The following is a 13,466-nucleotide window of genomic DNA, read 5'->3' on the forward strand; positions in this document are numbered from 1 at the left end:
AAAAACTTGCACTTTCCCAAGTGATGGTACATTTTTTTGGCGGCAAATTCCTCTTCACTTTGCAATAAGTATAATGCAGGTATTTAATGTTCTAAGAAGAAGAATCACAGGATAGGAGGCCAAGTAGTAAATTACACAAAGTTAGTTATAGTGTTTCTTAATCAGTATCAGGACGTATCATCCCAGGTTCTTTGTAGTTATATCTTAAAGCTTCAAATATACTGAAGAACTCATAACTCACAAATTAATAACTTTTGGCAAACTATCGATAAATATAAACTAATTATTGTAAGCAGGACTCGAATGTAAACAAAATAATATACCTATACCTAACCCTATTTTGTGTTAGATGACAACACTACAGCTATTTCGAATAAAATTTGGCTGACGTGTAAAAGACCCAACCGATCATACTCGAACGTTTAAAATATTTCGCGGGTATTGTGTCGAATGTCCATTATGTCGAATGACGATTGTGTCGAATGCACCCGTCTCATATTGACAACTGACTTTTCGGATATCTCCGGAACCAATCGGGAATTTGAATTTTTAACCGCGAATTATTAAAATAACTTTCCACGTGTTGTCCCATACGTTGGGCGCCAAATGTTCAGACACCCCTCTAGATACCCATAAAATCTAATCAAATAATATTTTAATTGCAACCTATACTATTCATAGTTTACTATTAATTACATTTTGACCTATTAAATCCACTCAATTACGTTAAAGACGCCAGAACAGGTAGAAAGAAAAAACGTTAAATACTGACCTGTTCAAGGTGTGCTGGGTCGTTATGGTGGCGACTCGCGTTGGGTCATAACATTCGTAATTCAGTTTTACCAGGACTATATACAGGCGTGGCCACGTGACGCATACACTTAGTTATTTTGTTTATTTTATTGTATCTAGTTCTAGTGCTAGTTATGAATTAATATAGTTATAAGTTAATATTCCTTTGTTTGCCGATATAGTGTTTTGGGCGACAGTGTGTGTAGATATAGTACTTTGGTGGCAGGATAACTAATTGAAGCCAACAAGGTGGTTTTAAATGGTGGAATTGCGTTCTTTCGAAGACGATAGGGTAAATATTTATGTATATGGATTTTATTGTTATTGTAACGTTTTTTTTTTTGAACCTTAAGATAGCATTGATGGATAAGCAAATGAACTCGAGTAACCTATATATGATGGTTATAAATTATAATACGTTAGATAAGATATGATTGAACACCACTTATATAAGAAATATAGTTTGTTAGGTTCTTTATCAATATTCTTATGTATGAGGTCAAATTTCGGAATAGAAAACTCTTATATGTGATGGTTTGAGTTCCACACGTTGGGCGCCAAAATTTACATTTAAGAGTGCAATAATATATACAGGTTGGGGAATCTAACTGGAATGGGTTAAAAAATGCCCTCTTTAAAAACTCACTTATTTTTCATAACTCTTCTCTCATAGATTAGTTGCCAATAGAATAATTGTCATATTTAATACATCGAGTACCCCACGTTTTTTACTCTGATTTGAAATATTCTGTTAATAACTTAAATGTTATTATGATTTTTATTTAACGTAATTAATTATGATTGATTGTCCGACCTTCTACTACTCTAATAAAAACTCCTTGTTTTCGTTTATTTTTAGTTTATTCGTTTATTGCACTTTAATCAGTATAAAGTTATGAATTAAAATATTTTGAATTTTGATCATGATAAATTCCTTATTTACTTGCCAATTTTTGTAAAATAATTTCGAAATTTAGTTCAGATTATTTTGTTGTAAATTATTAAGAAGCCTTTGTAAATCACGGTTATTATATTACATCTTATATGAATATTAGAGTAACCTGCGTGTATGAGACTTATTAGTACCCACGCATGTGTAAGGAATAAACAAGGTGAATATGCCAATAAGTAAGTTGTAGACGAAGAGCAACTCTAACAGTAAGAGCGCTAGATCTATCTCTCTTATTACTCTCATACAGAGGATCTAAAAAGAATTTATTAATCCTGGCGGTTCTAATTAAGCCAAGGCAAAACTATTATCAAATTATTGTGCCAAGTTTCAAGTTCTTCGGATTTTTAGAAACCAGTGAAAATTAAGCTCCAAGATTCCGTTGCATACATATACATAGATACAACCCGAGCGTGTTAAAAATAAACAAAGAATTCAAATGAGAAATTTCACACAGTATAAAATTATTCAAATCCAAATTTTCGAGTATTTAAATTTAAATGGCTTATTGCCTGAAAAACTACTATTCTTTGTAACTGTGAATATGTTCGTGATTTGGGTGTCACTGTTGACCAGAAGCTTAATTTTTGCAAACATATCGATAATATCATAAAGTCATCTTTAAAATCTCTTCATTATAAGAGCTACATCAGACTTTACTGGTATATCAAGTAGAATCGTCTTATTTAATTCCCTAATAAAGTCGCGATTACTTGATGCGGCTCCACTCTGGTATCCAAACTATAATGTTCACATTCTTAGACTTGAATTTGTTTCATGTAAATTTCTGAAACATATCGCTTTTAAAACTGATGAAATTTATCCGGAACAAGGATACGATCAGCACTTGTTACTCAGAGATTCAATATGCTTTCTCTTCATCAGGAAACCATTTGTGCAGGTTTGCTTTTTCTGTTCAAATTTTGTAATTAAAATGGGCTAACTCCTTCGAAATATGTATATCCCGAGGGAATTAAGTAAAACCCTTAAGTCATAGGTTTCACTGACTCAATATTCGAATTTAACCGGTAATCTAAACCTCACACCTGCTGATTCGTAAACGTAAAGAGAGAGTAGCTTAGTAAATAAAGTAACTTACCCTGGATATTTTGGGGATGGGTGTAGTAGGTCACGTACCGAAAAATACGCGCGTAAAACAGTGTCGACACTTATCGATCAAATCGGTTTTCGGTCAAAAACCAGACTTGCTGCTACTCAGTTCACAGCTTAGCACAACCTTCTCCTTTTCTCTCACTCTTTTCGCATTTGTATTCAATATAAGGAAAGATATGTATAGTTCAGGAATATACAAAAGGTGGGAAAAGGAAAAGATGTAAGGCAAATTATGTAAAGTTAAAAAAGTTATTAGCAAAACGCGTATTTTTGAATGCATAAATATTAAATACAAGTAAAGAATTAAATTAAAGTTAATAATTATAATTACTACAAGCATGTGATGACGAAACAGTAATGGTCGTATTAACTGCCCGGAATTGCTAGCAGCTCTACACTTTGTAGTGCCTTACATTAATACTAGAAAACAAAACATCTTTGACTTACAAACACATATCACAAATTAAGCAAAGAAAGAGCCGTTATACAGAGCATGTTCTTGGTTTAACTTGGTCCATTTGAGTCTGGATGTCAATTTCTTTAATATGTCTTCTCCTCATTTAAAAAAATTATTGTCAAATACTATCGTAAGCCTATTTAGTTAACATGCCTCTTATATTTTTTTATAGGTACTTGCAAGCAAATAGGCTAGAAAATAAAGGTTTTATTTCAGCTAATTTTTTTTCTTTATTATGACGACCGGTTTCGCGATTACAGTCTTATCGCATCATCAGGTCGAGGACTAAAAGTAAAAGTCAAAATTTACATAGATACTACGCTTATCAACAATTGGTAAAATACTATGAGAAAAAATAAATTTTAAAGCGTATATACTTACATTGTTAAAAACGAGAACTATAGAGGTTCAACAGCTCTCTTGTAACATAGAAGAAGCCAATAATCTTTTAGCCTATCTTATGGACTTTTTCATAGGTACTTAAAACAATGTAAATGTTTTTTTTTTGATGGGTTAATAAACTTTATATTATTATTATTGTAAACCTCTTTCAGATGAAGAAACGTACCCTAGCAGGCAACGCTGCGATCGGGTTCGTCGTCATAGCGTTCATCCTGATCGCGGTAGCGTTCGCCACCCCCAGCTGGATAGTATCTGACTACAGGATCACCGGTGCCAGACTGGACAGATTCGGACTCTGGACCCACTGTTTCCGCTCCCTTCCAGACCCGGTGGACGTCTACCAGTACAGATTCTTCGTGGGTTGTCGTTGGCTCTACGATCCCTTCACCACCGGCTACGATCAGATAAGGGGTTTCTTGATGCCCTCATTCTTTAAAGCCACCCAGTTCTTTTTCACCGTGTGTTTTATCGCGGTCATGATAAGTGCCCTCTTAACTATTTTATACTTTTTATGTTGCGGACCGGATATGAACAGGTACGTTACGTTGATTAGGGTGAACGGGGGGCTGTTGTTGGTCGCGGGGATCTCGGGCGCCATAGCTGTCATAGTGTTCGCCTCCAAAGCGAATAAAAAAGGCTGGATGCCGGGTCATCAGAATAATTTCTTCGGGTGGTCGTTTGCCCTTGCGTGTATCGGGGTGTTGGCCGCCCTAGTCGCTTCCGCGTTGTTCTTTTCCGATGCGCACGTGCAACAGAGGAAGAGGAAACAGTTAAAGGATTCCCAGATTAGGTTCGAAATGGAGCATGAGAAGATTTAATTTAATTTTTTTGGTTTATGTAAATGTTTATGGTCTATAAGGTGTGTGAAACAGGTTGGAGTTTTTGCCGTTGTCAGTTGCACGGTTTTGCGGCGTTACCAGCATGCGAAACTAGGGGAGCGAGGGGTAACTGTGAACACTTAGTAAGTAATCATTTTAGAGGCATGTTAATTGATGTAAATGGCCAAGAAACATATTAGAAAGAATGCTATAGGAACGAAGGTATTAAAGGTTAAAAAAAAATAAGTCAAAATATCTTATCAAAAATATTTTTATTGCAAATTACCCGAACATTGGGGGTAATACCGTACACCTATGGAGTTATACCAAACAGAAACAAAAAATAGTTTAGTTTAAGCAAAAGTTGCAAATATAATTATTTGCTGTATTTCTGCAAAGTTTGTGAACCCAGCCTCCACAACCAAATCAGCGATACCAAACTTCTGATTTTCCAACATCTCCGCATCTAAGACACTCTTTACCTTCATTTTGCTCAGTTACCATAATTTCCATATCCATATCATCCATTTCGTCATTGTCGCATAGGTTTTTTGCGCTAACAGTATCTTCGTCATCACTGTACGAGTCAAACCCCTTTCTGATAACCGAATTTTTCGTTCTTCTCTTTTTCTATTTTATTTTTTTTTCTGAATTTTTCTTACAATACTGGTTTTAAAGGGGTGCACGTGAGAATCTCTGACTTTTGTTTTCGGCATCGTTTTGTTTGTTTTGCATTTTTGGGGGCCGCCTTTTTTTGGCAAAGGTATAATGTTAATAAATGAGTTCTTATGATTGTGGTCGCTTTCTTTATTATCTTTAGAAGTACCATTAATGGGTCCCAGACCGACATCAGGATCTTTTGGACAACCTGACCTCGGTTCAAAGGAGCTTGAAAATATTTTGGATAGCATATTGTCACTTATTACAGTTATAGTCGCCACTAATGATTCTTGGATTATTAGTGGGAGTTTGAAACGTGAAATTCCTCCCTATTGAAAACACCTGGGCTTATAGAAAAGATTCCCGCTTTCTCAAAACCTTTTATGGCTTTTTCTGCGTTAGCGGCTGCAATATAGGCTTTGGTGAATATACCGTTGATCAAAAATCGTTCATATGGTTTTGATTTTAAAAAACAAGTCACACTCGTTATCATAGGCTTTCTTAAACGAAGAAAAAAAAGTCAGATCCAATGACTGAATATGACGAGATGTATGTGGAGGAATTGACTGACATATGAATTCCATTGCTCCTATAAAATGCATAGATTGGTAAAGATATGTGACTTGTATGATTGTCAGTTGTAGCGTTATTTGTTTTGGAAAAAATTTTCAACACAACCGCTCTTAGTACATGTATATATAGACCTTTCCGTTCCAATGCGTTCCAAATAAAGGGGGTGTTAATGAACCACTTGCGCTCATACAGCAGCACATCGTGATATTTTTCCCCTTTCTGCACTAGCTATAGCACCGATTTGTTTTTGCCCGTTTTTGGCTCTTATTCGAGGCGGTCTGTTAACTGTAGTTATTCCCGTTTCGCCAACATTAAAGATGCGAGTTGGAGAAAATTGAAATTGTTCCATTAAGTCCTGTAAATCCCTAAAAGATATCTGTCAATTTCTTCCTCGCTGAAGGATTCTGTTTATACTTGTCGCTTCTGGTTTTCTAAAGCTGACTTCAGGATGTCTTCCCATAAATCTTTTCCTGCCTCTTATTTATCTCTTATATATTGAGGGATAGATAAACTTTCAGCATCCGAAAAAACAGCACTTCTGAACTGAATTAGTGTAAGACCACAAAACATCTGCGACAATCGTAACCAGTGATTAGAAATGTGCCATTCTTGTTCTTCGCAGAATATTGTACGAACTCCTATTCTTGGTTTGTAATATAACTCCTTCTTCACTCTTTCATGAAGCGTTGTCACAGGTACATACCTTAAAGCGTCGTAAATTTCCATTTTGAACAGCCCTTATTGCAGACAGCATATTCTCTTAGGTCAAAGAGCATTTTTCAGTTGTTCTTTTATATTTTCTCGGCATCTAAACCAATATGCCTAATTATGCAATGATTAAATAAATGTATTAAATATTTGTCTATATTAGAACGCTTTTCTAGAGCAAGAAAATACAGGTGGGCTAATGCCAAACACTTATTTTTTCAGATGGGGTAACGCCTGTTCGCCGTTACCCGAAATGCATCTTGGACTTGTTTAAATTGTGCTTTTAATAAAAAACACAATATTTGTAAAAATTGCTTCGTAAATAATTCTTAGACAATCATATTGGTTGCAAAAATCTTTGAAATAATTAATATTAGTAATATAATTATTTTATTTATAGAGCGTCAAAAACAATAACACAGCACATGAAAACCTAACAGTCGCCAAAACTCTTGCAAATGGCCTCCCTGATTGATGTTCGGTTAGTTTTTCAACTTGTGAATAGATGGAAGCCATAAATTAGTGTTCGGTATTATCCGCTGTTCGCGATTACTCCTCGCTCCCCTATATAGATTGAAAATTAACCGAAATGCCCATAAACGAATGGTTATAGTAGTTTAAATCGGGCGAACTGGAAAGTCCTTTTTCTACCCATTATGTTGATACAGTGTGTACTAGTAATAGACAGTTTTCGAAACCATTAAAAAGTATCACCGGTAACCACTAAAGAATGACATTTCAAGTGTCATTTATCGTATATCCGCACCGCTATCTTACGAACGATAGACATAGTCATAAACATAGCGGAACGCATGCGCATTGTCCTTTTGCCTGAAACAGTAAAAAGAAACTTGTTTTTTCTCTCAAAAAGTTTTTATTTTGCATAACAATGACTATGACCAACCCAAATCTAAATTTCAGTCTCTTGATAAAATTCAAGAGAAGGAGGGTCAGATTTATTGATGACCAAATACTTTTAATGGACATCCTAATAAATAATATGTTGATCCTGCAAAAAAAAATATCATACACAATAATTTTTCTACAGCTTCAAAATTCCCAATCATAATGTAATTTTAGGTACTTTCCGATTTTTAAATAACGCTACCTAATTAAATAATTAGATATAATATTGTAGATCAAAAATGAGGTTAGAAAATTTAAGCAGTAATAATCACAAAGAAAACGAATTTATTGGAAATAAATCTTTTTGCTATCATTATCAATTATTTCGAAAACGCTTTTTGGGGAGCTGTCAAACAGCGGCTAAGATAACGTTTACGTCTATGTTAAAAGTCAAAACATATGCATCTTCGAAAACTGTCTAATAGCCAAACAGAATAAATTCCACAATAAATAAATAGGGACATTTTCAAAAAAAAAACGCCCATACACGTCTACTGGTATTTTTACTTGCCTATTTCTTTCAACAAAAAAAATCATACAAATAATAAATACGACACCCTGTACACGATTAAATTTTTGGATTCTTCACAATATTCTAAGCATATTTCATGTAGAATTTTTAACGGTTTTGGAAATATTAATGATCTTCCAATTTATTGCACACTCAAAAACTACTAAGTAATACTGTTTATCTTCTAATTAAACAACCAAAAAAAAACATTAATATCACCGTAGTTCAATATGCTTGCCACGAAGTTTTAAGTCGGCTAAATCGAGGTGTTTAGTTATGTATAGATAAAATTTTAATGTATCCCCGTAAAAATAAGTCTTTCAATGTCAGAATTGAATTTGATTAGTATTAATATGACTATTCAAATTGCCATCTGCATATAAAGGGACCGATGACCAATTCCTGCCCAAACATTGACTTTTTCAGGATGTCGGGTATGTCGTGAGGATTTTCTTCAAACCAATCAAGCGGCAATTTTATCGATTAACATGATCATGAAGTCTAAAGGTGCATTCATTCATCAGAAAACAAAACATGCTCTGATTGGATCTCATTGTTATGTAACTTCGCCATCATTTGTACACAAGCATAATATCCAATTTGGTATCATCACTTATTGCATTCGCAGCTGCTTTTTTAATATGTCTTACATATCCAAGCTTGAGAAACTGCTTTTCTATTTTACTAATCATCCTTTGGGATGTTAGGAGGAAAATTGGGAAATTTTTCAACGAATTTTTGGCAATAAATCGAAAAGTACTTAATATTTCCGAAATAGTTAAAAACTGGTATATAGGACATCGTATGTAGATCAAATATGTCGAGAATATTTTGCAGAATGTATCGCATTAAAAATAAAAAAGTTAATAGTCCTACGGTTGGAACCTTTGGTGTGATGCTTAAATTACGAGACAGTTTTACCACTAACCAAAACTTTTTATTTTTAATCTCGACTGTTTAAATTTTGTAAAAATTAAAAGTTTTAATCTTCTCTCGAAGATGCTAACATCGTTAGCGAAACACGTGTCGCGATTAAAAATAAAGAGTTTTGATTAGTGGTAAAACTGTCTCGTAATTTGAAAATATTAATTTTTAATCCAATTTCCATAAAAAAGGTTAATATTGGAATGAGCACTAAAAAAAACCCTTTTTTTTAGAGTGCTGAGTATAATTAGGATTGGGTCACTGTTCGAGTTGCAAATTAAATTTATATTGATTTTTAAATTTTGTTATTTATTTTTTTTAAGAGAGCACATTCGTCATTTCGGCATTGAGGGGACGACATGTATAAATTTTGTCTTGAGAAAAATAGGCCGGTAAGTAAATATACCAATCCACGTGGTATTTTTTCAATTTTTCCCAAAAATTATAATCTAAGCATTTTTTTCCAAAATGTCCCTATTTATTTATTATATGGAATTTATTCATTTGTCTTATACATACTGTACCTGTACATTCGCCAGATCTTCCATAGAATACATACTTTTATGTATGTGACAACCCTTAGTATTAAGATTCCACTTAAGGAACGAATACAATTTAACTAACAATTTATTGTACAAATTACGTTGTTATAATGTCCGTCCAATAGGTTATAATTCTTATAAAGCAGTTGGGATCAAATATAAAAGTCAACAATCAATGGCAACACGTTTACCAAATACAGAAGGGTACAGGCAAAGAAGGTGCTATGCCAAAAAAATAAGTTTTGAGAAAAACGGCTTCAAAGGTTAATACTCTATGATGGTGTTTGTTTATTGGAAAAATATAAAAGGTGATAAATTGTTTTAATAATGTATTGAAGTATTACCCTCTAGAGATTTAAATATAAAAAGTCACAAAGCAAATTCAAAAAATAATGTAAAAGAACATTTTTTACAAAATTGCAATTATTACAGAGAATGAAGGTGTTTTGTCAAGCAACTACGCTATACTACTATAACACAAACTACACTAAACTTGATATTGTAATAGTAAAACTTAAAATCCATATGAACAAAAAGTAAAACCGTTTTATTTTCTAAAAGGCGATCTGGCAAGGTTCTTCAGATGCTGAGTGTTTTATTTATCCTAGAACCAAAAAAAAAAAAAAAATAGACCAAAATCAGGACCGAAGAGCTGGTCAAGCTTACCGTAGTAATCAAAACGCTTAAAGTTAACGTTGTCCGTTTTTTTTTCTATAAACGAGGCAGATGGTTATAGTAGTCTTGAGCAGCTGAGCCACAAAATATCTTTAGCTCTTGGATATTTTTCCATTTTTCCTTACTTATGGGTATAGGCTCTAAAAGAAAATAAATTTCCGCTGTCACAAGGATGTTCTAACAGTTAAAATGTTTATCTTGCCTTTATATAAGTGATCTGGCAGTTCAAATTCGTTGGCTTCTAACTTTATTTAAGTTTTAAATTTGGGATCAGTGATAGCAGTAGTTTCCCAAAAACCATTAAAGCTATCTCGGTGAAGTATCATCCTTGGATGTTCCTTTTCTATTTTCATTTCCCTAATAGGCCTGGAAAGAAACGGACATGTTCTTCTATAACGTTCTTTAAAGAATGTTGTCCAGTATCTGAAGTACGTTTGGTTAACGTTTATATACCACTTGAAAAGGAGCTGGTTTCTTTTTTGCCATTGTTTTGGGAGTTCCACTCGTGTTTTTTGGTTTATTAATCGCACTTATCGCACTCCATGTAGGATTAACCTCTTCAAATCTTCAGGATTAAGATAATTATGTAGAAAATTATGTAGCAAAGAATAGACATCATCACTGCCTTTTTTCCAACTGTTTCAGGGTACATGTAAAATATGCTTTGTGATGTAGAAAGAACATGGATATTGAATGCATACGTGGACAACTGCCGTTTATAATATACGTCATATTCATCGCATTGACTACATGTGTCAGATCCAAAGGATATGTTGAACTCAGTTGAAAAAATGGTCCTATAAGTTTCATATGACAGATGTTCATTTGGAAACTTTTCACAGAACATATTAAACATTTTTTTGATATTAAGTTCTTCTGGTAGATATAATTTAGCCGAATCATGCAAGCTGTAATGACTTTTACAACCTCTAAACGATCCAATATGACTCTTTATCGTATTTCGTGTTTCAACAGAGAGCTTGTGCGGGCGATTAGTGTGCTTACCTCTACGATCTTTTGGTGCAACTCCTGTTAGCTTCAATGACTGCTGCAATACTGCTTATTTTCTTCGACCTATTCCATGCATAGACATAAATCCCTTTTTACATATTTCAACATCTTCAGCATACCCCTGCATATTATTTACACTTCTTACACGGTATCGGAAAGAAGCATCGTGAAGAAAAGCATCTTGTTCTTCTTGTCTGGGCCTTCGTTGTAATCAGACCACACAAATATATATTTTGCTCATCAACTGAGTTAAGTAAGTTAAAACTCTTAATGATTTTTTTACGAGGCTCTTCTGGTACACGCTCAAAACATTTTAATCTTTTACACCTACAGTCTTCCTCAAATTTATTAACTTATTTACGTCACTTAATTTTCCATATTTCTTCCTTTTTTTACTATTTGTTTCTTTAGTCGGAATGTCATTATCACCGATTTCACCGTCAATTACCTCCATAACGTAAAGTTTTTAATAAACACACGTGCACTGAATAAAAGCCGTTTGTTTACTAAACATGCCGGTATTAATTCGATTGCATCAGACCACGAGTAAAACTTACCACCTTTTTAGCCTGACTAGAGATATTAAATACGTGATTGATTTATAGAATAGTAGTTTAGCTTGCTGGCTATCATATGGCGCCAAAATCTAATTTTCTGTAAAAATTGACATAACACCTTCTTTGCCTGTACCCTTCTGGTTTCAAATTTACTTTATTATTGGATCTCTAGGCCAATTCGACATAAGCTGCCTTATTTTAATAAGTCCGTCTGAATTTATTTATGTATAAGATTTATTATAATAATAAAAAATTATATAAAGCATATAACTAAGTTGTTTTATTTACACGAATTTTGTTGCAATATTAAAAAAAAAAGTTTTGGCTTAGAAATGCCAAAGAACCGGCTTTAATTACTATGATAGGATTAACTTGTTGAATTAAGAAAGAGTGAAACCGTTGATTGAATAATAGGAAGATACGCAACTACTAGTCAACTAAAGTGTCTTGGCCTCTGAGATGCGCAAATAAAGAAGTGAAAGAGTCAGGGTGCAAGGAAGATGCAAAACATAAAAATCAATAAATCGAGGATCATGTACTACATTTACATCCAGCATATTTGACGCGCTTAAAATTTTATTTAATTTTTGTTTTAATTAAATTATATTATGAATAGTAAATGAATGCATGAATTAATATATTTACCAATATACAGTGTGTCCCAAGTGTGTACCAGCCTTGACGGAAATTACTTAGGATAAAAATTTTGAATAAATTTATAAAATAAATGAATAATTATAACAAAGGTATTTATATTACTTTATTTAATAATCCTAAATTAAATTCAGTGTAATATTTGCCAATATTTATTTATTATGTATTGCCTACATTTTGTATACATTATGTATGGATACATATATTTAATTATATACATAATACATAAAAAATGTTCTTATTATAAAATTAAATTATGTTATGTAAATGGTAAAAAATGCAATATATCTATCTAATATTTCATTAATAAATTTATACATTAAAAAAATTACAAATTAAGGTACGTTTTATCATCGTCAACTGTTAGATTCTTATTTTCCACAGCTTGTTCTTCAACATTATCAGTAAGTTCGTCTATTCCAGATAAGTCACTTTCTGGTTTATCCGACTCGTTAGAGTAATCACTGTCTGTTTCAATATCGCTATCGTTAACGTTAATTATAACCTTTCCTATGGCTATATCAATTGTAGGTTCCTTTAAAATAAATTCTTTTTCAAATCGTTTTGCTCGCTCACATCTTGATTTCCATTCGTCAATAGAGAATTCTCTAAAGAAATCATCAAAATGTTTAATTACCTCATTGAAATTAAAATTAACATTTTTTGGCAACAAACCAATTCAATGAGATTAAGGTCTGGATGTAATTCTGGAGGTAATCTTAGCACATCATGACCTTTTGCATTGAAAAGCTCGTCTATTTCATATCGTTTATATTTGGGTTTATGCAGTTTTATTAAATGATATAGTTGCGGCTTTAACATGTTATCGTCATATGATACCTATACCCCTTAAACGTAACCATTGTTGCATTTCTGCTTTTTTTGTTATTGTTGTTGGTGCTTTATCTATTTGCTTAATGTGGTATGGAGCATAGTCAATTACCACAACAGACCTTTGCTTTAGGTTTGGAATGAGATTGTCTGAAACTCATTTTTTGTAGTTATCATAATTCATATCGTGATGATAATCGCCACTTGTGCTGTTGGATTTCCATCTAATATACGCATTGGGGACAAAACCATCTTCGCCACCTGCATGAACTATAATGAGACGTGGTCCCTTGCCTGTTGGTTTTTTAATGCCTTTCAAAGAGTTATCACTCCAACCTTTTAAGTGAGTATACGTTGAGTGAATGTATGTCTCGTCCATATAT

At 33.2% G+C, this 13,466-nt stretch overlaps 1 protein-coding gene across 1 annotated transcript; it reads left to right on the forward strand.

Moving 5' to 3' along the window:
* The first annotated feature begins 857 nt into the window (after nt 1-857).
* Nucleotides 858-11,868, forward strand: LOC126742341 (uncharacterized). Its single transcript, XM_050448987.1, has 2 exons — nt 858-1,084; nt 3,866-11,868. The coding sequence occupies exons 1-2, from the start codon at nt 1,052-1,054 to the stop codon at nt 4,529-4,531; spliced, it is 699 nt and encodes a 232-aa protein (XP_050304944.1). The 5' UTR covers nt 858-1,051; the 3' UTR covers nt 4,532-11,868.
* Nucleotides 11,869-13,466: the final 1,598 nt, after the last annotated feature.

Source organism: Anthonomus grandis, chromosome 11 (genome assembly GCF_022605725.1).
Source record: "Anthonomus grandis grandis chromosome 11, icAntGran1.3, whole genome shotgun sequence".
Classification (NCBI taxonomy): domain Eukaryota; kingdom Metazoa; phylum Arthropoda; class Insecta; order Coleoptera; family Curculionidae; genus Anthonomus; species Anthonomus grandis.